At 39.0% G+C, this 26912-nt stretch overlaps 1 protein-coding gene across 3 annotated transcripts in view; it reads right to left on the bottom strand.

The window, feature by feature from the left end:
* Positions 1–26912, bottom strand: part of LOC112978264 (sodium channel protein type 5 subunit alpha-like) — a 173054-nt gene that overhangs the window by 141318 nt on the left and 4824 nt on the right. For all 3 annotated transcript variants that reach the window (XM_026091567.1, XM_026091569.1, XM_026091570.1), the window contains exons 3-6: positions 24065–24154; positions 20423–20551; positions 14923–15014; positions 6424–6654 (exon numbers count right to left, since the gene is read on the bottom strand). In XM_026091567.1, coding sequence (XP_025947352.1) covers positions 6424–6654; positions 14923–15014; positions 20423–20551; positions 24065–24154 — 542 coding nt within the window. The remainder of the gene's footprint in view (positions 1–6423; positions 6655–14922; positions 15015–20422; positions 20552–24064; positions 24155–26912) is intronic.

The raw sequence follows: 26912 nt of genomic DNA, 5'->3' as shown, positions 1-26912 counted from the left end.
TGTTTCAGACCTTAGGTAACTACACAGTTTGGTTTCAGAAGAAGAGGAAAATTCCTGCCATGAAATGAATGCCAGAAAGTAGTCTAGAAGAAAACAAATAAGACCCTTGAAAAGTCCTCTGTTGAGCTAAAAAAATGGCAGTTGACTCCTCCCAGTAAAAGGCTAATAAGTCCGTAATATTCCAGTTTTTATTTCAACATCCTGGACAGGATTGTCTAAAAGAAATCACAGATTTTTCATTTTGCCTTACAAGATCCTGATTTTGAGAAAAAGTATAAACAGCACTGTTTGAAAGAAACTCTGAAAAAGTCTTGTTTAAGTAGGGTACTTAAAAACAGATAGTTTAAAAAATAAAATACTGGCTTTTGAGACTAGCATTTCAAAAATTATTTTATAATATTTGTAATATTTTAAAATTTTTTTCCTCAAGTGTTCAGCACTCACTCTGAATCCTAATTTACAAAAGAACACACTATTTAAACTCAGATTTCTACTTACTGACTAGTCAATAATCCATTTTAGTAATGGAATACATAAATTACATTAAAGATTCTACAGTCATCAGCCATGTGAATCAACTACATTTGGTCCATTGGTACATCTTTTTCTCTCTCTAAATTAGTGACATGTCTGACATCATATACCTTTCAATCCACTCTGACTCACACATTCATAAAGCTTCACTTCATCAGATACATCTTTAATTTAGACACCACAACCTTTTCCTAAGATGGGCTTTTAAGCATGCTATTTGCAGCTGCTTTCCTAGAAATCTTTATAAGTATTGGAACTGTGCTCACAGTTTTTCAGTCACCTGGTATTTCTAAACTATTAGAAGAGTTCCTAAAAGTAGCTGACAGCTCAACAATTTGGTCACAGACTGCTGTAAATGTAAACTATCACTATTTTGCACTTTTTTCTTTCTTCCATTCTTATACATGGTCACTGCTGCATCTACAATTTCAGTTTCCTCTGTTTGTCATCATTAATGTCTGCAAATAATCCCTCATGGACTTATTGATTGCAGTCTCTTACTGCAGATATGAAAAAAGTACTTACCAGTTTTTCCCAGATGAACTAGCCATRCATCCATTTCAACTTTGAGTGGACTGGCACTTGACATCAAGATCTTTTACCCTAATTCTATCTGTATGCTTCAACCATCCTGCCTCCCACACTCCACTCATAAAGGCAAAAAATAGTCCTACTGAGAAGGCTGGGATACTAATTAGTTTTGCCAAAATCTTCCTTGCACTACCGTCCCCCACCTATCTCCAGTTTGCAATTGTAAGCATTATTCATTTGAGGCAAAACCAGAGTGGAAAAACTTTTCTGATAAGAAAGATCAAAATAAGCCTTCTCCTTACACTTTGGTGTAGATATTGTGGAGAACTAGTCATTTAAATCATTGGAAAGAATTGAAAAATTCTCTTGTTTACCCCGAAATAGACTTGGCCCATCAAAAGGCAGATTTTCAACCTGCATCTCTACTGTGAGATGAGAAGAAGCTAAGCAGGTATTCCACCTTACCACGACAGCTGTGACCAGTAGCTAAACTGAGAAACCAGAGGCACCTGCAGTAGCTTAGATGAAACTGCTGTCACTGAATTAAGCTATTAAAGGCAATGCAGAGAGCCCTCTTCTCGCCAGTCAGGCCAGGACTATTCAATGTCACTGTTGTATGCGGTATAAATACTATGACTTATTAACTGATGAACTTAAATAGAAGAGATTTGATTTCTCAGTCTGATTTTTCCCACTGAATCCCAGACACATGGCTTTTGTCTCTTGCTTTACCAAGTTGCCTGGAATTTCCTCCAACTGCAGGAGCCATTAAAACAACAGGAGTGAGCAGTGTTGGGTAAAATAGGTGGGAAATCCTTAGTTTTTACGAGACTTAGATCTCTTCCTGGCAGTYGTACAACAGGAGAGAAAGCCCATCAGAGTAAATGAGCTGGTCCAGGAGCATTTGACATATGTGCAAAGCAGCACAATATGACATGAAATACATAGCAGGTCCTGCACGGGTTCCACAGACTTTCCTACAGTAGACTCCAGATTCTGGGAAGCTGAGAAAAACTATAGAACCTAGAGAGAGCCCAGGGTTGCGACTAGTCCTTTATTTGAGAAATCCTGGGAGGAATAAGAAGATAAACTGCAGTACCCAGTGTGTGCTTYTGTCCTATCCATCAGTGTCAGCTACTCACTGTCTCTAATACACACACCATGGTGATTCTGGATACTAGAAAGCATATGATCTGGGTGTCCTGGCAACGATTCCTTAAAGACCTTGCTCAGTGTTGCATTCCTCAGCATCAGTTTTCTCTAGAAGCATTAAGGAAAGGTGTCCATGGTTCCTGCAGAGGTTCTATCCCCTAAGGGGATGTGGACTCCGGAGAAAAGCTTTGAACCATGGAGGAAGAGCTCCGAGAGGAAACCCAAGTTGAACTCAATGCTGGAGATGGACTCCAGGGATGGCTTTTTCCTTTGGCTGTGTCTACACTGATGAACAAAGGAGTAAGCTCAAGACTTGTTAAGCAGGAAAGAGCATCTGGGAAACCCACCATAACCATGGCTGCTGGGATGACTGGCACCAAGAGTAGGTTTGATACTGACGGAGATGTAGGAACTAGTGTCTGGAGTAGCAACCTGCTTAAAGGTGCTGACCTAAGCTGTTTGTGTTTTTTTTCCTTACTTTCAAGTATCTATCAGGAGACTGTGGGGACTGATATGAGTCCAAAGACCATGAATGGGGAGTCTGGATCAAGAAACGAGAACCTTATGTACCTCTCAAGTAATCTCCCAGCCCCATGCACTGCTGTTGCAGAAGGGGTCACTAGGTGGGCAGAAGGAAAGAGGGAGTTCAGCTGCCTACCAGTGCTCCAGACAAAAAGCAGGGTCCACAGTTATGGGTACAGGACTTAGAGAGCTCTGTTAGGAATTTCTGCCCATTACAGCTTGGTTAGGACCTGAATAGAATGGGCATTTTCTTATGAGAAAAGTTTAAAAAGATACAAGATGGCACTTGTGACCACAGTGATAGATCAGGAGAGCACATGGGAATCCTGAGTGGGCAGCTAAGAGGAGGAGTTCCTGTACCCCAGGGTATAGTGGATGTTTCCTCAAAGGTCAACCAAAAATCAGGTGTTACCACATGATTTTGGGTCAGCCTGATGACCCCAAAAAAGTTTATAAATTGATCTTTTTCTTGTTCTATAAAATCAAAGCAAAGATTCCTTGCCTGGGTAGCTGAGAGAAACTAAGGAGATAGGTTAGATAGGATAGAAACTAAGGAGATAGTTTACAATTTAGTCCAGATACCATGTCACCTTGGAATAGAAAACCAGAGCTGGAGCACATCCCAAGGCTTCTACAGAAGCAAAACATCTCCTGTGCCTGTGGCACACAGTTATTTAAAGCTAGAAGGGGCTCGGAAAAACTGAATACTGAGTTCTTATCTTTCTTTGCACATCATGACTAAGTCTCTCAGCTATTTCCTCTGCAATAACAGACAGCTCCTTACTATATTACCCTTTTAAGGGTTTCCACCAGTTTTGTTTTTTCATTCATGCAAAAAGGTTCAAAAGCACAAGAGGAGGCTGATAGATTTCAGAGGCTCTCCGCTTGTCTTTTGAAACAGTAAAATATCTCTCAAAGAATCCAGAGCAAACTTTTGCTCTTCAAGAAGAGCAGAAATGGCATATAATCCCTTTTTATTCTCTATTTTGGTGTCCCGATAAACAGCATTAACAATTTCTGTCTATGCTTTAATTTAACTGTATGCATTACTTAATTCCCTCCAGCACTTGAAATTTGGACTGTTATTAAATTGTGGTCAGTACTTCTGTGTTAAACAGTCACTTCATTTCACCATAATACTTATGCAAAATGAAGTATAAAGCACTATCCCATCTAGTTACAAAATGAACCAGTTCCTCCATTTCTGAATTGCGTTAGTGCAACAGTCAACATTAAATGAAAATCCTACATGAAAATACCGTTCTTCCTAGCCTAATTGCTAAGCCACCTTCTCCAGCTTTTCTAGGACCACTTCATTATTCTTATTCAGATGTCAGTACATTTTTCCTATAGATCTACTTTTCTTCTTGTTCTTCAGTGACCTTCTGCACYGACTCAACGCTTGAATGATTTAAATCATTCTTGTCCACCCCCTGTAATTGACTTCTATTTGCCATAATACACCATGTCTTTATTTTCAGATATTATGAAATCATGAAAACAGTCATTGATATTATTATTACTTGCTATTAATACCGCATGGTCAAACTCTAATTCAGTTTAATCCATTATCTCACCAAATTGATTATCCTTGTAATAGATAAATCTCCTTGAGTGAAAACAAGCATGTTTCCATGATCATATTAATCATTACTGGATTTACCAGACAGGCTTACAGGAGTGTCTCCCCATCCCCAAGTCAAGCCCACCTTGCCCAGCACAAATAAACTTGTTCATGTGATCCTGGAGCAGCTGTACAGTTCCTCCCAATTAAAGCAATGCTGCAGCTGGCCTTGACACTAACTATATTCTTATAGAGACTACCCAGTGGTGCATTTCACTACTTCTATTCCCAGAGAGCCAACTATCTTCACAGCTCCACTTCTATCCCTTTCACTTTACCTCAGGGCTTTACACTTCCAGCCATCACAACTGTATCTTTTAATGACTCTGTGAGAGAGGGAGAGAAGAACCTCAAACAGCTGTCGGTTATCTGTGGGTGGAGGATCCACAAAGTGCTTTAATCCACCACAGGTGCAGAGATATCTTTACTAGCTCCATGGACACTCATCTTGAAACTGGAAGCATGGGGAACATGGGTGGGAAAACACGTCAGCTGGCGCATCACAGGCCAGCATGGTCCAGCGTGGTTTGTTAGCTCTGGCATGGAGCGCTTAACTCTTTCCCCTTTCAGCTGGCAAGAATCTCTGATACAGAGGCACTGGGGAGACACATAACCTGATGGTCAGAGTTGGCCCTGAAGATGGCCCTCATTCAGCCAGAGCTTCACGAACTGCCCTTCCTTAATCCTGTATTAACCACACCACAAATTCTGCATTAGAAGACATTAATATCAAGCTTCTTATTACAAGTGAAACCTGTCTAATGTCACTCCTTCCAAGGCTACCTTGGACTGCAGAGAGCAGGACTGAGCAGAAAGGCCAGCAATCAAGAGTGGGGAATTGTAGGACTGCCCTTTGCCCAATCCCTGAACCCTGTAGACCAGCTGAAGAGGTGTACAAAGCAGAGAAGCAAGCAGGGGTTGGAGGCAACCTTGTGCCAGGAGTTCAGCAGAGCCCTGGCTCAAGTCAAATAGCTGCCAAGAGCCAGGCTCAGGGGTTTTATAGTGCAGACTGTCAGAGATACCAGCATGAGGACTCAGGGATCCATACTGTCAGAGCAGATGTACCCCATGACTCTGTGTGACTTCCTTCAAAACAATTTTCTGGTTAATGATTTGACTATGTGGATCATTTTTCTTCTCAAAATAAATAAAAACCAAAAGTCATCACTGATCACAAGTTCCTGGCAAAGTACATCAGTCTGGCTGCTTCTTTCTCTCAAGAGCATCATTAAATTGTTTAGGATTTGAGCCAATGTCCATTGCAGTTGGTGAGGATCTCCTGGTGACTCAGAGGGTTTTGGAGCAGGCCCCAGACAATAGCTGGGCTACTTGTTTATGTTCTGAAGTTTATTTACATGAAAGTCTTTTTGTTTAAATGTTAATAAATGAGTTTAGAGGACTTATTTCATTGTAATTCAAAGTATAGCAGACTTCAGAGTATTAAAAATTGCTTTGGCCTAGAAAATAAGCCTTTTGATAATAAACATCAGAGCACCAAATACTGCAGGATGGCCCAATCCAGATAATGAATTAAGGTCCTAATAGCATGAAAAAAATACTCTTGGGATTTTTCAAATTAATAAATACCGAATTGCTCTGACTCAATTTTTAAGACTTTAAGCTCAAATTTAAAAGTTTTGCTAGAAAATGTAAGAGCTATATATTGACTTAATGAAACAGCATGCAAACCAGACCTACACACAGAATTGAAATTTTCATGTGATCACCTGATTTCAGGAAAGAGAACTTTAAGAAAAGTGTCATGAGACACCCTAAAACTGAGAATTGTCAATGATGTGATAAGGACCTCATTCTATTTGTAGGAAAGTCTTAGATATGCTTTCAGCATGAATTATGAAGGCACCACACAAATTAGAAAATGCTACTTAGATTTTTTTGAAACCACACCAACATTGTGAAAAAAGCAGTGCTGAGGGAGTAGTCATATACCACTGTATTTGCAGCACTGATTTGCATATAGATTTTGAGCAAAATGGTAGTAAAAAACCCAACCAAACAAAAAACCCAAGAAACTTAACAGAATAAATAGAAGAGTTTACCTGGATCACTAAGAAAGTCATCTGAGTTGTTCCACGTCCTACCATCCAAATACAATGTGCCATTGGTAGAGTTAAATTGGGTGTAGTCCCTGACACACTTGTGTCGCAAATTGCCCATAAAGAGCTGGAGGCCTATGAGGGCAAAGACACTCAAGCAGAAAACGGTCAGGATCATCACATCAGCAAGTTTCTTAACAGACTGGATAAGTGCACCTACAATGGTCTTCAGTCCTAGGGAAATAAAAGCCAAGAGTTTATAGACTTAGAGGCTGAAACAAGTTTTCAGTTAGCTACTTTTCATGAGGAAAATCTGCATGGAAGGTAAAATCAGAAAGGTTTCTAATATGTTTGTAATTCGACAACAGAAACAAGAGACAAGTGGCTCCTATGAACATTTAGTTTGGCCTAATTTTCTTTGGACAAAGAGTCTTACTATTGCTCTTAAATAAAAACTTCTTTAAAAATGGAGGGAAAGAATCAGATGGAGTGACAGTGAGAAACAAAATTAATCATGACTAAAGAAAACACAAAAAAATCTGTTATATTTTCATGGAGCTGCAGTAAATATGCCTATAAAACCTAAATTCCATTGGCTTTTGGGAAGGTGAATTAGTTTTAAATTGCTCAGGTGATTCTGATGGCTTTATCCCTCACATAAATAGATGAAAAGGAATGGAAGTGTTATTTATTGTCCAATTATTTTATATACTTTAGCACCAAATCCTGCTCACTGTCCTTGTGTGACTAAAACCACTGCCTTCTATTCATTTGCTTAGGGCAACAGGAATTTGCACTTAGAAATAAGCCAAATAATCTGGGCAAGTCAAATAAACCCAGTGGAAACTCTTTGAGTAAAATAACCTGAGGATCCAACAATACCTGGGCAAGGTTAATCAGATTATAATATGCTGCCAATGCAGATAAATCATCTTATTTCAAAAAAAAGAAGGCTTAGGTCACATAAATTAGCCCCTTCTGTGTAATTCCACTAGTATTTTGCCCCATAACACTAACTTCAATTTATTATCCTATAAATATATAGATATAAATTATTCTGTTTTCTCAAAAGATATTGCTTGCTTTCGAAACATTCCTGGAGATCAGCGCTATTTGAGCTGACTGAACACTATGTGAATATGACAAAAACTGCTCTTTTCCAAAAAAACCTCTTCTCAACTTGCATGCTGCAGTAGGAGTTTAATATCAATTGCACTCTGGTAGCAATTTTGCTGTTTCTTTACTATTTGTATTTAATTAATACCCAATGAGTAGTAATCAGTGCTTCTGATAATCAGTGTCACCAGTATGGTAGCAATAAGAGAAACTGAGTTAAATGAAAAAAAAAAGAAAATCCAAAGAGAAAACAGGAGGGACTCTCCTGGGCAATACTCAGAAACACGTTGATTTGCTCACTGAATGTGATCGTATACATTAGATCTTAGTTCCCTGGAATTTCACCCCAAGAGTCTGGCATCCACAAAGGCTGAGCTAGTGCTGTATAATTTAAAATAATATAAAATTGTATCTGAGGAGCTAAAGGATGGTAAAATGTGTTTTTGCTCTTGCTTAAAAATCTGCTGATAAAGGCAAGGGAAATCACAGTTTCTTAAAGGAGGATGGCCTCTAGAATGGCCAATAGGTCCAGCAGTCCCTGAGTCCAGCAGCCTAAAATACTCCCACATGGGGCATTGCCTTCAGGTTAACCTGTGGATGATATTAATGGCTATAGAGTGGCCATTCAGCCAGGTGGTACCAAACCACCCAGTGGGGATAGTCCTCTTTCCCCACTGAACTCTCTTTGCCTCTTTAAAGCTAGTTTGAGGCCTGGTAAAGATGAAGAGGATGGACAAGTTCCTGTTCTACACAAAAACACAGCAAAAAATACTGTAGCACAAACGTGAGGCAAGAGCTGGATTTTTATGACATCAGCACTCCTCTCCAGAAACAGATTTTACAAATGAGGCCAGTTCCTGTTCACACACCTAGATAAAGGCCTGCTTTGAACTTGTTGAGCTCATCTGAAAAGCTGGCTACTTATTTTGATGCCTAAAAGGGAGCACGGCTCTTTTGATGATCTGGTCTTGGATGGRCTTAATACCTGAAGTGAAACTAGTCTTAGTTGTAGCCCAGTTCTGAAGGACTTCCTTGGGTCTCTCTTTAATCCAGTAAGAAGACCTTTAGGACTGCCTGATCTTAAAGTAATAAATAATGGGGTAGGAAAGAAAGGCATATCATTTACAGATTCAATGGAATTTTTTTCTCCTTTAATATTCTGAAATGTTTTGTATGAAACTCATCTTCGGCTGTCCTTTGAACATACACATTTCTTCACTGGAGCTGGTGAAACTTGGGAAGTCTGACTGCAAATCGAGTCTTTTAAGGGAAAGCAGCCAAACCACAGATTCTTTCACTTCAGTAACCTCTGTGAAACACCTACAGAACATCCCTTTTTTGTAATATAAATATAAGCTTAGACCCTGTATTTGTATTGCTTAAGTACACTAGGAYGGACCACAGTTTGCCAGATACTCTGTACATATCAAAAGTCATATCACATTGTAGATTCATGAGTTTCCTTTCCTCCTTAGGATACATTTAAAAAATTAATCTTTCAAACTCTTACTCACATGAGCAAGGATGATGAGAGTCCTAATGTGAATGGGGATAATATTAGGAAGCAAGACCTGCAAAATCCTAGTAACAGGCATGGACTACCTGTTTGCAAATTCAGGTCCAAATACTGTTAATTTCAAGGTCATTTCAAGAAACTTTTTCTTCCCTCAGTTTACTTAACTGGGATTTTAAATAGAATAGTAATGCTATACTATTWGTTTTACAAGTTCATTCCTTGCAGGTATCAAATATATTTATTTTAATGAAAGGACTTTCGGCTTTACTTGACATATATATATATATGTACATATACATATGTATGTGTGTGTATATATATACACACACACACACACACACAGAGCTCTGAATGGTTTAGGAAGAGAATGCCTCAGTAATACAACTGCTGTAATTAAAGATCACTTTAAAATAACTCTTAYTCTGTCTTCCGGAGCTTTGTTGCAACTTTCCAGGAATATCATTTGGGGAGTGGTATACCTACAGACTAACTGTATTTTTTTTCCTCACACTTTAAAAAGAAAATGCACCCAGAAAGTTAAGTGATATCCAYGAAGTTGCTTAGCACAATTCATTGCTAAGTAATGTGCTTAAATCACCATTCATTTAAACTTTCTGGACCTGATAATTGAAAGAGCTAAGGGGAAATAAGGACACTCAGAATCTCTTACAGGTGCTCTGCATTTCTCTGAGCCAATCTCTATGTTTTGTAAAAGCAATGYTAGATGTATTCAAATTTAGAGCACTGTTAAATCTTCTAGATAAATAATCCTCCTTTGAAATAATGCCAATGAGAGCACTGCAATATAGCTTAATAGACAGTACTATTTATGGGGCGTTAAAAATATTTACTTAATTCTTGCAAGTCAAACATCAAACCAGGCAGCATGCAGCAAAAACTGAGGAGCTGATCCAAAGCTGAGTGAAGTCAACATCCGTTAATGACAATGGATCTGTAGATTACTCCTTATGGAGTAATCAATAGTCTTTTCCTAAATCACTGAATTCTTTCCACTCTTCTGGGCCAAATCCTGCTTGCCTGACATGAGCAATACCAGATCATCTAAAATCAGTGGAAGGCTGTATAATTAGCCTGACAGCTGCAGAAAGCAAGAAGGATTTGGCCCAAACATTCCTGTTAATACTGGTAGAAGTTAACAGCTTTGAACATCAGAGGTTAATCAAATAATCAGTTTTCAAATGCAAACCAGAAACCATAGAAAATGCAAGCAACACCAAACAATGAGAAATGGCAAGATCCCACAACACCATCCATTCCTCCTATGAGATGTAAGAAAATATTAGCATAATTCACCATGGCATCCATACCAGATGTTGGCAATCACCTACAGAACATCAGACACTGTCATGCACAGTCTGGAAAAGAGCAAGGAGAGAAAGTAAAAACAAAAACAGAGAGTGTGACTTGCACCATGATTGTCCACACTTAACCTAGTCCTTCTCCTGAAGATGTGCATGTCTCTTATAAATGTCTGTGGGAGTCACATGAACAGAGAAGAGTATTCACTCTTGATGAAAATATTTTGTCTCCCACATGTGGCAGCTAAAAGTTTAATATTGTGTTGGCAAACTTGAATGATTGTCAGCATTTCTGTAGATCTTTCCATGAAAATGTGATTACCATGCTAGTCTCCAAGGAAGATACCAACATGTCAGGTACTTCTCACCTCTGGGCTAGCTACTTCTTGAGGAAGTGATTTGCCCACCGTAAGGATGAAATTCACCTCTCTGCAGGGGGACTTCAATGAGATTCAAGCAGTGGACAGGGGTCAATCTCCTCCACACAGCCTTAATTCTTGGGCTCTGAGCTCTGTTCTGGCTATCAGTAAAGTACTGGATAACATTCACAGTGCTATTTATAGCCTTTAGACTCACACTGACTTAAACGGGAGCTGGATCAGGCCCCAAAGTGCCTTGGCCCAATTTTCTATGAGGTCACCTTTTGCCTGTATCCTGTCATTTTCTGTGAGATGTTTGTGATGTGCATGCCTGTTCTAGAAAGAGCAGCAGAGCTTGTCTGGATAAGGGCACTTTACAAAATCCTGATGATCATCGTGGTCTGCATTTTGCAGGCTTTTTTTGGGGGGGAGCGGGGAGGGGTTATCTCAGGGCTTTAAATYACTTGAGTTACTAGTTATTACATAAAATTGGTGATTTCCATGCAGATAAACTATGATTCGAGACCCTCTATGATCACAGGAAAAGTTCCTATCAACTCCACTAGGCTTTGGATAAGCCATTAGTGAGAGACGAATGAGTGATTTTATGGGGCTGTCCTATAGCTGACAGAGAATACTGTAGTTCCCATCYAGATTAAAAGAGCCTGAATCCAGTTGCCATAGCAATATGCAAGATGCTAATTAATAAATAAAATCACCGACAGTTAAGGGTTTTATGCTTACGTACMGAAAATGTTACCTACTTCTAAGCACCTGAACATAAGGGACACATGAATAAATGAAAACCACTTTTCTTTTAATGACTCTCGAGGAAGATCCCGTAGTGTAAGACAAATACCCAGCTACTGTACACAGCGTGTTATCCCTGATATCATGAGCAGTYGGGAAGAACAGAAGGATCTGGGGCTGTTTACTGCAGACAAGAGAAAATTGAGGGGATCCATGATGGTCCTCAGGGACGTTAAAGGCTGCCGCCAGGGGTAATGTGCTGTCCTGCCATCCTGCACTGTGACTGTAGGGTAAAAAATAATGAGCCGATGTTGCATCAAGGGAAAGCAAGGCTGGACAGGAGGGGCTGGACTCAGAGACAGGACCCACAGGCAAGCGATCCATGGCCCTGTGGAACAGGAGATGCCAGCATGCCAGCAGCCACATCTCTGACCAGGAAACACGTGGCTTTCAGGTAGGTACTAAACTTTGGGGTTTTGAATCTGGCTCAGAATCCTTCCTCCCCAGGCAAGCCTTCTACTGGTGAAAATAAGGAAGCACTGGAACAGACTTCTCAGGAAGACGACTTCGAAGGATTTTTAGGAGAAGTTAGGCAACAAATATCAGGTCAGGTTTAAGTTATACTCAATGCTGCCTTGGGCCAGGGGTAAGGACTCTTAAGACTTTGGGTGATCGTTTTGAGTCCTGTGATTCTATGTCCCCTAAATGTCCCTAGACCTACTTGTGCACTTAAAGCTAGGCATTAAGAGTAGGTGAGATTTTTAAAAGCATTAATTGTAAGCTTTACTGACTCCCTCTGGAGTCAATAGTGAAACTCATTGATTTCAAGTGAAGCAGAATGCCTTTGAAAACCGGCCTCTAAGTGCTTTGCTGGACTGCAGCCTTACACCACTGAGGACTTGGCCCATTACTTTCGGTAAGCAATTTCACTGAGCACGCTTAGTCCAAGTATGTTTGTGCAAACATAACTACCTGATAGAAAAGTGTGATCAATTTTATAGAGGAAAAGCTTAGATATTTGCCAAACAGAAAATACGTTTCAGTGTTCTTCCTCTAAGATATAACAGAGGAAATAATAAACAACCCTCTTCCCCTCACTCCAGCCGTTCAACACAAAAATCTCATGGAAGATATTAGTGTTCATTATCTTTACACTTCTAAGTCTATTGTGGAAAAATATTTTATCCCAGCATAAATCTACATTATCATTAAAACTTAGACTGAGTTCCAAATAGACACAGCATCATGCCCAATATTTCTTTTAAAATATATGCCTAACTGAAAAATGAACCAACCCCTCTGAAATTATCTGCTAACACAAAAAAGAAAAAAAAGAAACATAGCTCTGTTTTACATGCAGCTATACTATCCTTAGCAATTTGTATCTCTCCACATCTGTAATTCAAGCATACTCAAGACACAGGTAATCTTGACAAAGACATCTAAGAACCATATTTTCTATTAGCATATCTTCCTGCAGTTATGTCAGCAAATATTTTAGTTACTAGTACCTAAAAATGCAGCTATCAGAAAACTAATCCAATATTCAATCACAGAGAAAGAAAGAGAATGTGAATTACTATGTATCACACTAATAAATAATACTTTCCTTTTCCTTTTTTTTTTAACCAACAAATGGAACAATTAGGTGTTTAGCATCACTAAAAGGTTTGGATCTACTTTAAATAAAATTCTTCTGGATCTCTGTGCTCCCTTTTTTTCAGCTACAGTTTACTGATGTAAAATATGCTTCAGCTCCAACTATGATAGAAAACATCATAAAATGACTATATATAACTCAGCAAAATTGACAGACTTTTCTTTAAAGAGTCTCAAGATTGAGACAAGATGGAAAGTGAAAGGTGTCCCCTGGAGACAGCTGTCCCTCCAAGTTAGTCTTCAAATCACTAGCAAAGGAAGCCAAGAAATTCTTTTTTTCTTTCTGTTTAGCCGTGACTATCCCATATGATCTGTAAATCCATGCTCAGCTTGCTGCTCATCTAAGGTTTTCCCAAGCAAAAACAGTTTCACAGTGGAAATTCAGTTACAGAAAATTTAACAAGATCTCTCCTGCTAATTGATTATTTCCTTTTTAAAATTAAAGAAAACTTAAGAATAAGAACTGATTTCCAGAAATATCAGACCTAATGACCGATCATCTTAAAGTATTCCTTAAGAGGTATGTTTTGACATACACTTGCACTAAAAAGCACCTTGCTCGTTGAGTTATTTCACTGTTTTCTGTTATTTACTGTTGGAATAAGAGAGTAAAGCCCTATATCTACAAAGATGTTTTCTTCATTTTTCTTAACATCTCATCTCCAGAATTCCCATTTCCAACTTAAAATCTGTATAAGTGTTGGTGATTAGTTCTAATACACATCCCTAAAAGTTTATGCTGTGGCATTTGTTTAGATTTATGTTATAGGGCAGATGTTCATAATTTGATGGACAGAAAAACCTTTCTAACCTTACACAGCTGTGTGTGAGATGCTGAGTAGTTTTCTCAATGTTAAGAGTATTTTTGACATGTAATTGCCAACATCTGTTCAGGATTATCACCAATAGGATCTACCATGCACGGTTTTTGCTATCTTCTCTACCTTGCCATGCAGGTTGGAGATGTTAAACACTGAGGCTGAATGAGACCTGTCCATAGACAACACTTGGCAAGAATGTATTGCCATACAGTTAGTCCTAGATGGACTCATCTCTGCATAAATTACTAAGTAGGAAATATTATTTATTATTTTACAAAACAGAAATAAATTAGATCAAAATCTATGAGAAAAAAGCTTCATTCACTAACAGGCCTGTAGCAAAAACACTGATTTTTTTGGCAGGGGGGATCCTTTAAAATATGTAAAATGAGTTGTGAAATGCTGAATCTACTAAAATCAATGATGGAACTTTTCCTGATCTCTTCAGGGTCAGAAATTAAACGGTCTTTCTTTCTCATGCAAATGGGTAAACACCAAATAAACTAGGCTATGCTTTCAGCCTTGAGCAGGTCTCAGCTCATAGCACAGATTTAGGTCCCTCTATCGATGTGCTCTGAAACTCTTAAACATTTTGAGGCCATTTAGCCTTCCATTTTTAAAATCTATATCCACAGATTTTAATAGAATTTCATTGCCATTTTCATATGGTTCATGCATGAGTACTTTATGCATGTGATTCACGATCCACTCTGTACAGGAGTTTATACAGTGGAACTTGTTTTATTGAGGTCAGTAATTCTGGAAGCACTCTAACTCCTTTGGCCAACAGAAACAGTATTGGAAAACATAAGAAAAATGTATTCTATTGACAGGTCACATTCCCTACATTCCTCCATTTCCCGATCAGTATCTATGGTTAAGTCATTTGGATTTACTGTGTTTACTACTGGAAATGGCATGTAGGCTTTAAATGCAGCCGGAGTGTTTAACCTGATTTTCACCTGAAATGACTGAGATTGTTTTCAGCGCCCGAAGTACTCTGAACGTTCGTAAGGCTGAGACATTGCCCAGGTCCACAAATTCAGTTATGTATCTGTAACAAGGGAAAGTCACACACAGACAATGACAAAACACCAGCAAAAAACAACAGTCAAGGGGACAAAGAGAGACAGAGAAAGAATCACTTGTAGCTGAGAGCCAATACGTAAGGATCAGGGCTTCTTACCTGGGATTACTGAAATAGTTTTTAAAGCTCTCAATACCCTGAAAGTCCGAAGAGGTGAAACACTGCCTACATTCACAAATTCTCCTACATACCTGTAGAATTAAGTCACAGTTATTTGGAATTATACAATAGAGTATGAGACTTGTCTGAATGAAGAATGCRTTCATACATAGCAGGAGCGAATGCATCTGAATGAAAGGTGCATCCACTTTTCAGGCTGTTCTTTGATGCCTTTTGTACTGGGCTTTTTACAGTATACATTATTTCAAATGTTTCTTGAACTATTCAACTTATCTAATAGGCACCAATTCTTTAAAACTACTAGGTGAACTTTGTTATCATGCTGCTCAGCAATAAATACTATAAACATTTTACCATCATGTAGTTTAACAAAAATTCTTCACATTATTGGAAATATTAAGAATTATTTTGCTGCTCTTAAAAAAATAAAAGCTCCAAATACCCAAGTAATTTTGTCATAACAGCTTCTACAAACCACATATATCACAATATGGGGAAACATCTGTGCAAATATTTCTACTGGGCTCTTTCATGTACAATGCTCTACTGTGTGGTATAGCAGACCTTGGTTTCAAGAGATACTTAAAATTTGATTCTGTTTTGTACATCAAATCCATGCCCTTTGGCTACCAGAAGACGGCTTTTGAATGAATATAATTCCAGTTCCACTACAGACTCTTTGTGATTAAAATACCAGTCCCAGCTCTTTGCTACCTTGGCCATTTTGTCATCACAGAGACCTGTGCAACATCAGAGCAAAACGGGCCCAGGAGGGTCAGTTACGGAACAAGTCTGCTTTTGGCATTGCTTTAAAAAGTTATTTCCTCCAAGAGAGTATACAGTAAACAGCATAGTCACCACTATATCATTTGGACAAAACAAGTCTTGGACTCTTTCTTATTGCTATTAAATTTACATATTCTACTTCTTTGAGGCGTTTGTTTTTGCATGTTAAGGACAAAACTCACCTGGTTATTTTACAAAGCCTGCTTAAGTGGGCTTTCTGCAAAGGCCTCTGGGGGAGGAAAAAACATCATCTCCATATCTGCTAATCCAGATTACGGTCTGGAATAGCAATATTGCTTCTCCTCTTCATAGTCCCATAGGGGAATCTGGGCAAAGAGATTTGGCTATTTGCTAATTCCTCCCTAGGTTCACACAACTGTTCTCTCTCAAACTCTTCTGCAGCATGCAAGAGTGACCAAAATAATTTGGGGAGAAGCAACACCATGTGAATGTGGTTTTGCTGACTACAGACTTGTAAAAACGTGTTATTAATATGTAAATAAGCATGTGAAAATGCAACTGCTACTCCCGTTTGTTCACGATAGTCAACTTTTACTTCCGTCATTTCTCAAATAAAACAGCAGGAGCTCAGCTCCTCTATATAGGGGAGTGAGAAGCAACCCGAATTCTCATCTACAGGTTCTCCTGTTAGCCAAAATGCTTATTGTCTTTAACTGCTTTTGGCATCTCAGTTTCCTTTTGCAACCCAGAATTATAGCTACTGCTGCCTTGCCTGTTCTGGAAAGGGTTCGCTTGTCTGAGAAACTGTGATTGAAATGGGGACAGTTTCACAATGTCCCCTGAACCTGTCCATGACCATGCAGAGGGTCACAAGCCATTACTGAGAAATAGCATGCTAGCAAGGTATGGGAGAAAAGCCCTGGAGACACCACTTACTCTCTCATGAACTATTAAAAGCTATTCCCTGTGGCTGTCGCCCACACAATCTGTGCAGTTTCTGCTCAAAAGAGGAGGTAAGAAGTTATTTTACAGTAACTCCAAAGCAAGTGATGGTCATTCCACTATAACACCCACCAGTGGCAGAATCAAATTGTCTCATGGCTTAAAACCCTCAGCCCAGTTAAATCTCGTGTCCCCTTATCAGGCTCTCCAGCACGTTTTGAACCCTCATAATATCTTTATTTCCAGATGCGGAAATACCACAAGTATCACACTAGCTACAAGCAGACAACAGTAGAGATACCTGGATAATCAATCTTGCTTTAAATTACTTGCAAATTGGATTTATATGAAGGATAAACCATATCAGAATAGAGTCCATTATCCAATCCTTTGTACTATCTGCTAGTCACATACTTGGCAAGCAGGATTCGTTGTACGTATGAAGATCAAATTGCAGTCACTTTTAACTCCCTCACTGCTGTCTATAAGCTAGAGGAATCACTTGCAACTGGCTAAACATATGAATTATTTCCCTTCCATTCCAGCTAAACTCCTTAACTGTCTCAAGAACATATTTGATAAAAAATGTTAATACAATATGCCTTAAAATACAAAACAACAGGAATGGATGCCAGTTACGAAGAACGTAGCCACTACAGTAATTTGATTTTGAGAAGGTTTATTTTTCTCAGTTGCAGGCCCCTCCTGTTTTCGAGACCTTCTAACTAAGAGATGAAAAATCATTTGGACAGAAAATTGAAATGTAGCTGGGAAATGACATACAGAGACCCAGGCCTCTCATTGAACAAGCTTCAAGGAAGGTTTCATGAATCCTAGGGCTGGAGAACTGAGCTGCAATTCAATTTTAGTAGAATCAGAATAGCAAAAAAAGCTGTAATCTCACAACCTCTGGGCACTAAATCCTGGTTCCCACCTCCTGGGAGTGAATTCACCTCTGGGTAACTGTCTGCTGCAAGGTCTGCACAAACCTTCACGTTTCCAGCTCTCTAAGCCCCAAACCCACAGGGACCATCTGAGCAGAACTTAAGGGATGTCCAGAGCTTGTCCTGCACCGACCGCTCAGAGACGAGTTTCAGTGGCAGTAGACAAGACACTCCCAGAGGACTTCTGCAAAGCAGAGTGGGGACACCCTCAGCTTCTCAGCTCAGGAGAGCAGCTGCATTGTCAAGGCTGCAAATTATTGCTTATCTTGTGCTTATCGCTATTCATTCCTGCCTTACTATCAGAGGCCTTTTGCCTTCTAGAACAGCGGGAACCTGTGCACAGAAGCTCTCCTTGTCACGATGAATTCAGACACCTGCAAATGAACTCCTTCATCACGTACTAACTCACAAGCAGTTGAGTTATCGTACCCTGATTTTACTATCTATCCCAAGGACAGGAGTAGATCAGGCTTGTAATTCTTTGTATTGTTTTGTCTTGTCTCTAAATATTGTAGAAGAATTGTATTTAGCACATCTTGAGGAAAAGTTTAGCTGAGAAAAATACCTAGTGTGCACTGACCTCCAAAAGTACCTCCCCATCTGCACTGCATTTTTTAAAATTCTTTTCATGATGGCCAGATGTCATTTCAGCAAAATCCATAGAAAAGTAGTAACAGATATCAGGATCTGGCCTTGGGGCTGACTTTGATCCAAAGCCTATTAAAATAAATGGGAGTTTCCCTATTGAAGTCCACCCAGGTTTTATGCATCTTTGTGCTATTCCTCTGAGAAACACTGCTAAGATTATTAGTCCCAATCCCTGCACCCTATCAGAGTCTTGCTGCTAACTTCAGCAGCCCTTAGCAGCGTTTGAACTAAGTGTGGGTTGAACAGTTTTTCCCGATTCCAGTACTAATCAAATACCATAAGCTCAGGGGTTCAGCTCAAAGGTCAGTGCCAGCAGGCTTGCATTTCATTTAAGGCTGTGAATTACGAGGTATAAAGAGGGCAGCAAGAACTAAACTAAAACGAGAACAGAACATAGGTATCATTAAGTAGAAAATACAGGGAGATCAGTATCCAACGGGAGAAGAAGTAAGCAGTGAAGAAGAAGAGCAAAAAGACTGAAAAATAAAACCAATCTGTTACTTCTAAACAAAGTCTGGGCCTGGCTCCCTGCAGCATCACTTTCCCTTCACTAGAATAACCCCACCGAGGCCAGTGGCTCAGCTGTCCCATGCACAGGGACCACCGGGGACCTGACTGCAGCTCCCCAGGGGGCTTGCACTGCCCTGGTGCCAGGCACCACGCTGCAGCCGGTGCGGGTGCAAGAGGCCACGTACGGCTCACGGAGGGGGGGATTCACCTCGCAGAGGTGGAGGCACTGCAGATATCTCCACCTGAGCTGGTCAGATGAACTCCTTCTATAATAAGTGGAAGGAAATGGTGCCTTTCAGGCACCTCTGCTGGTTTCCACTTCAAGACGACACAAAGTGTGCTCTTGAAGTGCTTTTCTCTCTTCTTTGACCGTAAAGAGAATCTGGACTTTTAGCTCAGCGGGAGATACTGACACTGTCAGACACCTGCCTTTGGCCAGAGCCTGGGCTGACCCCATGTCATCCACAAGCGTTGGCTGACACCTCCCCTACCCCGGTGTATTTTTAGCTGTCTAGATGCCACAACTCCATCAGCTCTTTCGCAGCACCAGAACCCCAAATGTCCTGAGTGAACTCTAATAGTCTAAGTAGAAGTACATAGCTGGAGAGGAATATCTTGCCAGGGCCGTATTTCTGTTCTCAAGATATGAAGCAAGTTTCAGAAGCCTTTAAATTATCTCCTTATAGAAGTAAAATATTAATATTTTCAGGATGAGGAAGATTTGTGAAGTCAAGGTTAGCCCTGAGAGGACTGCAAACCCTGAAGTATAGTTGTATCCTACACTCCTCCCTATGAAGTTTCCAGCTCACCTCCCTCCACAGCTCAGATACACATCTTCCAACTTCTCACTCCCTTTTTGAATGTCCTATTATATGGTCATATTCCAGTACATTTCTTAGATGAAYGTGAATGTGGTACAATCATTTTTTTTTATCGGTTACTAACTAAAACTTGTTTATTAATGCATAGCTGATCTATGATTAGTCAGGCTAGCTGCTATTTTCTGTGTTCAAAAGTGAGACCAAATCTTGAATGGAACACCAGAGTGGCTTTGGTGGTAAGTGTTATGGTGGATAGGGTATAAATAGGGATTCTGATACATGAGTAATAAAGTCACACACTTCTAACACTTTCTATTTGAGGTCTTGCAGCCCACTTAGTGAAGTCTCCCAAACCTACATTACATAGCCAAGTGTTATTACAAATATTTTACAAACAGCTCTAGTGGAGCACAGAGAGATTAAGTAGTTTCTCCAAAATAGTCTAGTGAATTGAGAGATCTGGAACAGAATTGAGAATTTCTGACTTCTTGCTCTAAAACCACTCAGGAAAACCATCCTAACATACTTCATCATTTTCTCAATTCCGATACAACTTGAGGGGAAAAATAGAACAGCCAGGCAATTTTTTAAGATGTTCTATTGCTCATCACAGTCTCGAAAAATATAATGGAGTGCTACTTACGCCATAACAATAACACTGAAATCCAGCCAGTTCCATGGATCTCGAAGGAAGGTGAATTCTGTCATGCAAAATCCTCTCGCCAATATTTTTATCAATGACTCAAAAGTGTAAATGCCAGTGAAAGTGTACCTGGGGAATAAAGGGGCCAAGATAAGCAAGAGCATTAGCAGTTAATGTAACAAATGGCAGAAGCTCCCTCAGCTTATTCATGTCAGTCCCAGGCCTACTAGCACGAGACACTCCTACACGTTTCATTGGCGTTGCTCATGAGAGTTATAGCTGCAGCATTGGACTGTGTATGAGCAGCTTTGTGTGTGGACCAAGGAAGGTATCAGAAATGGGAAAGCGCTCATGACAGCCACAGAACGAAGTTAAGTTTCGCTGCAGGGTGTGCCCTGATGAATTCTTGCTCATTTAAGTCAAGCATGAATACTATGCTGATAAGCTGTGCTATGGGACTTTCGAAGCACTGTCTGCAATCGTCAGTGAAAGAGGAATGAATTATGAAGCAATCCTTATTATTTCTCTTATTTAAAGGAAGATGTTTGTTCCATTCATATCTCTCAGCCCTTCCTGTTCAGGCCATTTCAATGGGCAGCAGGTTAAAAATTGTTGCAACTTGGTTTTACAGCTAAAATGGGTATTTCTGCAAATTCCCCTATGTTTCTCTATTTGTGGTAAATTATACCAGCCTTGAGAATTAAGCAACAGTACAAAGCCCTCACTAAAAATCAGGAAATCAATGCACCCCCACACACACACCCAATACTCTATGTAGTAATTTTGACCTGCTTGATAGTAAGAAAGATGCAAGGGTGTTTTTTTTTTTTTTCCATAGTACAGTAAGTTATTACCAACAGCTTCTTCACTATGAATAATATTGGATAGAACATACATTTTATCTTTTGCAATAAGGATGATACCTATAATAAAATTTGGCAAATTCTCTGAGGAGGACAGTAATGTGTTGAGTTACAGCATTCAGATCTGTATTCATACAGGGCTCTCTAACCACCACCAGAAATATCCTTCAGGGCACACATCACCTTTTTTCTTTATATGTTTATACCTGAGATAGGCAACTCAATGGGACTAGATATCCTAGATCATATCTTAACAAAAATAATAGATGTTTAGCATCCACCACTGGCATTCCCTACCACTTTTCCCCAAATGAAGATTCAGTTGATACCAAAGCAGAGTTCTCATTCTTGTGAGTCTACCACATAAAAAAAAAACCAAACAGTTAAAATCCCATAAAGCAAAAATTTCAGAAGATGTGATGCTATGAGTTTCACTGGAAACACTAGCTTAAGTTTCCTGGTTAGGCTGTCATTATATATCATTAGCTATAATGGTGCCATCACCAAAACTCCTCAGAACTGTTTGGATTCCTGTCTGGCAAAAACAAAAGGTGTAAGCAATTAAAGGTCTTAATATATTGAAGAACTTCATTATGCCAATAAAGGAAGCATTTTTTCTTGGTTGCGTTCCTTTGGTCTGCAACTGGGCACACTTACAGGTAGTGGCCACTCTCACGTCCTCCTGCCTTCGTGCACACAGTAGAGCTAAGTAGACATAAGATCTCAATATGCTTTGTCATAASATGCAGAGTAGCAGGACTGTTTTTTTGTGCAACGGTGGGCCTAAAATGTTTCTCACACTTCCTCTTTGACCATATACCTAAGCATTACCTTGTATCCAAATTTCACTGCTCCTATTTAGTTTTGTTGCGATATTCCAAATATAGGTCACCCAAGTGACAGCCTCTTTGAGCATGTGCATTCAATAATACATGCAGAAAACACATGCGAAGAACTAAAAAAAAAAAAAAAACCTTAACTGTACATAAGCTCATTAAAATGATAAAGTGCTTGTATTTATTCAGCATGTCAGATGGTTTAATTGGTTGTATAATCATCATCTAATTCTAAATGGATGGGGCAAAGTCCTCCAGCAGCTGAACAGCTTCTTTAACAGTAGAAGACTTTTTTTTTTTTTTTAATTTTTTTAATGGGGGTAAGCTAAATTGATTTGTTGTTTTTTTTCAAAATGGCAAGTACTTATTCTGTTTTTAAAGGAGGATGTAGGACAAATATCTATACAGTGTTGCTCTTGTATCTTTTATAAGGCTCTGGGATGTTAGAACAAAATGGATTMAATTTATCTTTTCCAAATCCAATATTAATTAATTTGAATTAAAGTTCACTGGGTTATTTTGCTCATCAAAAATATCTGCCTTCGATTTTGTTCCCTGAATTTGAGGAGGAAAAGCTGAGAGGTATGAGGGGAAGCAGGAGAAGGGGAAACGTGAAAGGCAAAGGGTTTCCTCCAAGCTGCATGATTCCAGTTACATTCCTATTTAACTTTCTTGCATGTCCTGTCTGGTGCACTGATAACATTRTCCACATTTTCTTTGCCTAAGGAAGACACGACGAGCACCTCGATGTTTTCCTCCAGAACATTTGAACTCCCAAGTGAAGAACCAATGGCCAAAGCTTGACTCACACGGATGAGGAGTCCACATTTCAGCTGCACACRTTGTGGGTATGGAACTGTGTGACAGTTTTCAGTAAGAAAAGGACAACATCAGGGGAAAAGGAAAGTCATAGACATACTTGAGGGCAGCATACTATACAGAAATACATGAAACATCCTGGGATTAAGATGTTATTGTGATCAGATGAAATATTTGGTTCAGTCCTGTCTATAATTAGTAATTTATGGCCTAGAAGATGTACCCCGCATGATCTTATGAAACCTAAAATAAGGGCATTTTGCTGTCTTTCCTTACTGCCCTGAGTAGACCAACCGCCAGGCTACGGAGCAGCAGATGGCTGTGTTTATCATATGTCAGTCAAAAATAAAAAGTGTGTTCTGATTGGTTCAATGAGCCAAAATAATTGTTTAATGCACTGTAGGTTGATAAGTGTGTGCATCTGGTATCTGTTTCTAAAAGGAATATTTTAAAGCAACTTAAAGAAATGAAATGGACTTTCTAAAGCCTAATAGCCCCTTTTAAAAATTATTTGGGGAATAAAAAAGGAACTTTGAGTGAAAGCTTTGCTATTTTTCTGATGGTTTGGCAAGCTGGAGAGACAAGAACCTGATAAAAGTGTTCCCAAATAATTTTATGCTTGCTCATAAAGTATCTCTACCAAGGATTACAGAGGAACACTTTTCGTTATGCGCTCAGTCCAAATGAAACTTTTGCTTTCGGTAAGTTTTAGTTTAAGGACAGAACCAAGTACATCCTGGATGTATTTTTTAAAATAATGCAAATTAAGGTCCATCAGCTTATTCTAACGTGTCCACCACCGAATCTCTTGCACGGGAACTGTGGAAGGCAGGCCAGTTCCAAACGGAGCTCTGATCATATATGGTTTCATTCAGATGTAGCATAGCAGGTGCCTTTAACAATAAATATGAGTTTGGTAGACTAAAAATTGTTAGTTTACTTGCTAAGGGAGTTTTCAGAGGCAACAAAGGCCTGGCAAAACATTTTGTCAGGACAGATACTATGTTCAGTATTACTGGAAAKAAATTAGACAACAGCAAACAAGATGAAAAGAAGAATGTAACAAATGACAGAGGAAGGACAAGATAAGGACAGGGCAGCTGTGTACCAGCAAAGATACTTACTCAACATATTTATTCCAATGTGGAGTCTCTGATTGTGCCATGAACACACAATTAGTTAAAATAGTGCACATAATAAACATACTGAACAATGTAAATAAATGAATTAAGGAAAACCGCATCTGTTATAAGACTTCATAAATTTTAATCATTTCACACAAGATGTGACAGCTCACTCGTAGTTTGCAAGATGCTTAAAAACTACCATAGACACTTGTTTGCGAGTGTGTGAGGGAACAGGTAATTATGCAAACACAGAAAAACTGAGAGACTCTTCCCTGCTTTTCTTTCTCTTGCCTACATCTTTTATGCATACTTAACACAGTAAACAAATGCACCGACTCTGCAGTTTTCTGAAAATACAGTACCCCAAACTTACAGTTGTGTTGGTCAGATGACAATGTGCATAGGTGCACAACTTTGTACAAAAAGAGGGATTAGGATCATTTAAGTATTTAAGGAAAACCTGTGTCTGCAAATTCCCATTTTATTTTGCATCCTGAAACATTTCTCAGGCAATAAATATAAATCTGATCTTTCTAATCTGTCTAGTGGGCTTCAGGTCTTGCTTTCAGTGTACAGTTTCACCAAAGGCTAACATGAGTTTCAGAGCACTAATTTTAAGGCTTGGTCTGCAAACACAGTTGGCAAATATGCAGTTTTGGTCTGCAAACCTGACTGCCTCAGCTGAGGCACCAGTTTCCTGACRGCTAAAATGAACTTCCTAAGTATATGGTCTATACACTTAGCCACTAAGCTGAGGCCATAAATAAGACAAGGAGCACCCTAAATCWGATTTCTGAAATTGAAAACATAGTTTGCTGAACTGCTCTCCTGAAAGCACATGCCACCTTCTGTAAACAAAAACCAACACACACACACAAAAAAACAAAAAAAAACATGATGGGATCCTCTTGTGTAAATAATAGGTCCCATGTTACTGGGAAAAGTTTAAGCAACGAGTTTAAAGGGACAGAAGCTAAGGCAAAGGAAAACAACCTACAGTTCAGTCAGTAGGCTGTAACCCTTGTCAGAAAAAGACAGTAGAATACAAACACAAATTTCTTTTGCCTTCTTCAGAAAAAAAGATGGGTTTTTTTTTCACCCCTTTACAGATCTCTTTGGTGTTTTTTTTGTTTGAGAATAGCAATCCGAGAATGTTGTTTCAAGTATATGTCCTGAAATGTTTGTATGAAAATTGTCCTTTCGCAGAGCCAAAACCTCTGCTGAATACAGAATGGAACGTTTTCTGATGTGCCACATAAGCAACGGCAAAGTTAAATTGGTAGTAACCAACCTGCATATTCCCCGATGCCATTGCAGAAACCAGTAATTGAACTCAAAGGGACTGCTCATCTCACAAACATTTTCCACTTCTGAGGCATACACCTCCTACTGAATGACTATGAAGGATATGTGATATCCAGCCTCATTTTCTTAATTCAGCCTGAGACAGGTTTCTAAAACCACCTATCTGGTCTATCTAGTTAACATGGTTACTTGCAAATTGTAGTTAGCCTAGAAAACATTGAATTACTTTTTCAGCTACAATGAGAATCCTATGAAAACAACAGCAGAACAACAGAGTGGTAGCTGAAGACCATACCAAACAAGGACTATCCTTCAATTTAATTCTATACAAGGAAATTCTTCTATAATCACCCATTTTAGGATCACCAGTCTGATTTATATATCCCTGTTTCCCTGTAGTGTAAGCTGAATCTAACAGCTTTCCCAAATGCTTAATTATAGGCAGGTGTCACAGCCTTCTCATGCAAAGACCCAAGAGAATATTCAGGAGGACACAAGGTGAAAATATAAGGGGGTCAGTCTAGGGCCATCAAATGCTCTATGAATTCAAACTGATTTTATCAAGAAGATCAAAATGACAAAGAATATAAAGTGAAGAAACATTTCAACTGGTTGCACACTGAAATTAGAGGTCTGTGTAAGAAGCAAGAGAAAATGGAGATTCCTACAGAATAAATATTAGCATTCCTGAAATCTAATGCAATTGTTTGCATAAGCAGACTGTTAAAAATTGAAGACAGTTGTCTGATCAGAAAGGACAGAGTGAGTAAAGAAGATGAAATTGAGACAATCTATTTTAAAGACATTGCTTGCAACATAACTTAGAATTACTGTTAATTTTAAATTTTGAAAGCATACTGATCCATGAGTTAACACGGATCACACACATGGTTAAGACATTCCAAACGGGAGTACTGTTTGGTATCTGTTACAGACCACAAATCCAATATATTAAGCCACTCATCAGGATCCTTTCTAAAATAAATTGAAAGCAAAACTTTTATTTTATGGGATACTCCCAATCTGAAATTACAGAATGGCATCTTATGTAGTCTGTATAAGGAAATCCTAAAAACTATAAATTATTGTCTTCTAGTACAAAGTCATCAAACCAAACATACCATACTTCTATTTTAGACTTTATTATGATGGATAATGGTTAATTAGCAGACTGAATAATAGGAGCTGTTTAAGTGATCATTGCCAAATTAAACATAATATGGGTAGGCAAAGGTTAGTCCCAATCAATAATACATATAACAAGTGCTTCACAAGGTCTCATTTTTCCTTACAGAGGAAAATGTGTCAAATCAGCTGGCAGATTCTTGCATATTTGCAAGCAGAAAATATGAACAAAAATTGGAATTCTTTAAGAAGAAAAATTTTAGATGGGTAGGAATCCATAATTCTAGAGTCAAGGAAGGTAATTTTGGAGAAAAGGTCATCCTGGATCTGTGACAAATTGAGCAGAACAATATTTAATAACTAGGAAAAGTAGGAAATAGCAAATGCTATATATTCTATAAAGGACAGCAAACTG

The sequence above is a fragment of the Apteryx rowi genome, unplaced genomic scaffold, assembly GCF_003343035.1.
Source record: "Apteryx rowi isolate R43461 unplaced genomic scaffold, aptRow1 scaffold_91, whole genome shotgun sequence".
Classification (NCBI taxonomy): domain Eukaryota; kingdom Metazoa; phylum Chordata; class Aves; order Apterygiformes; family Apterygidae; genus Apteryx; species Apteryx rowi.
This window is presented reverse-complemented; position numbering and strand designations above follow the sequence as displayed.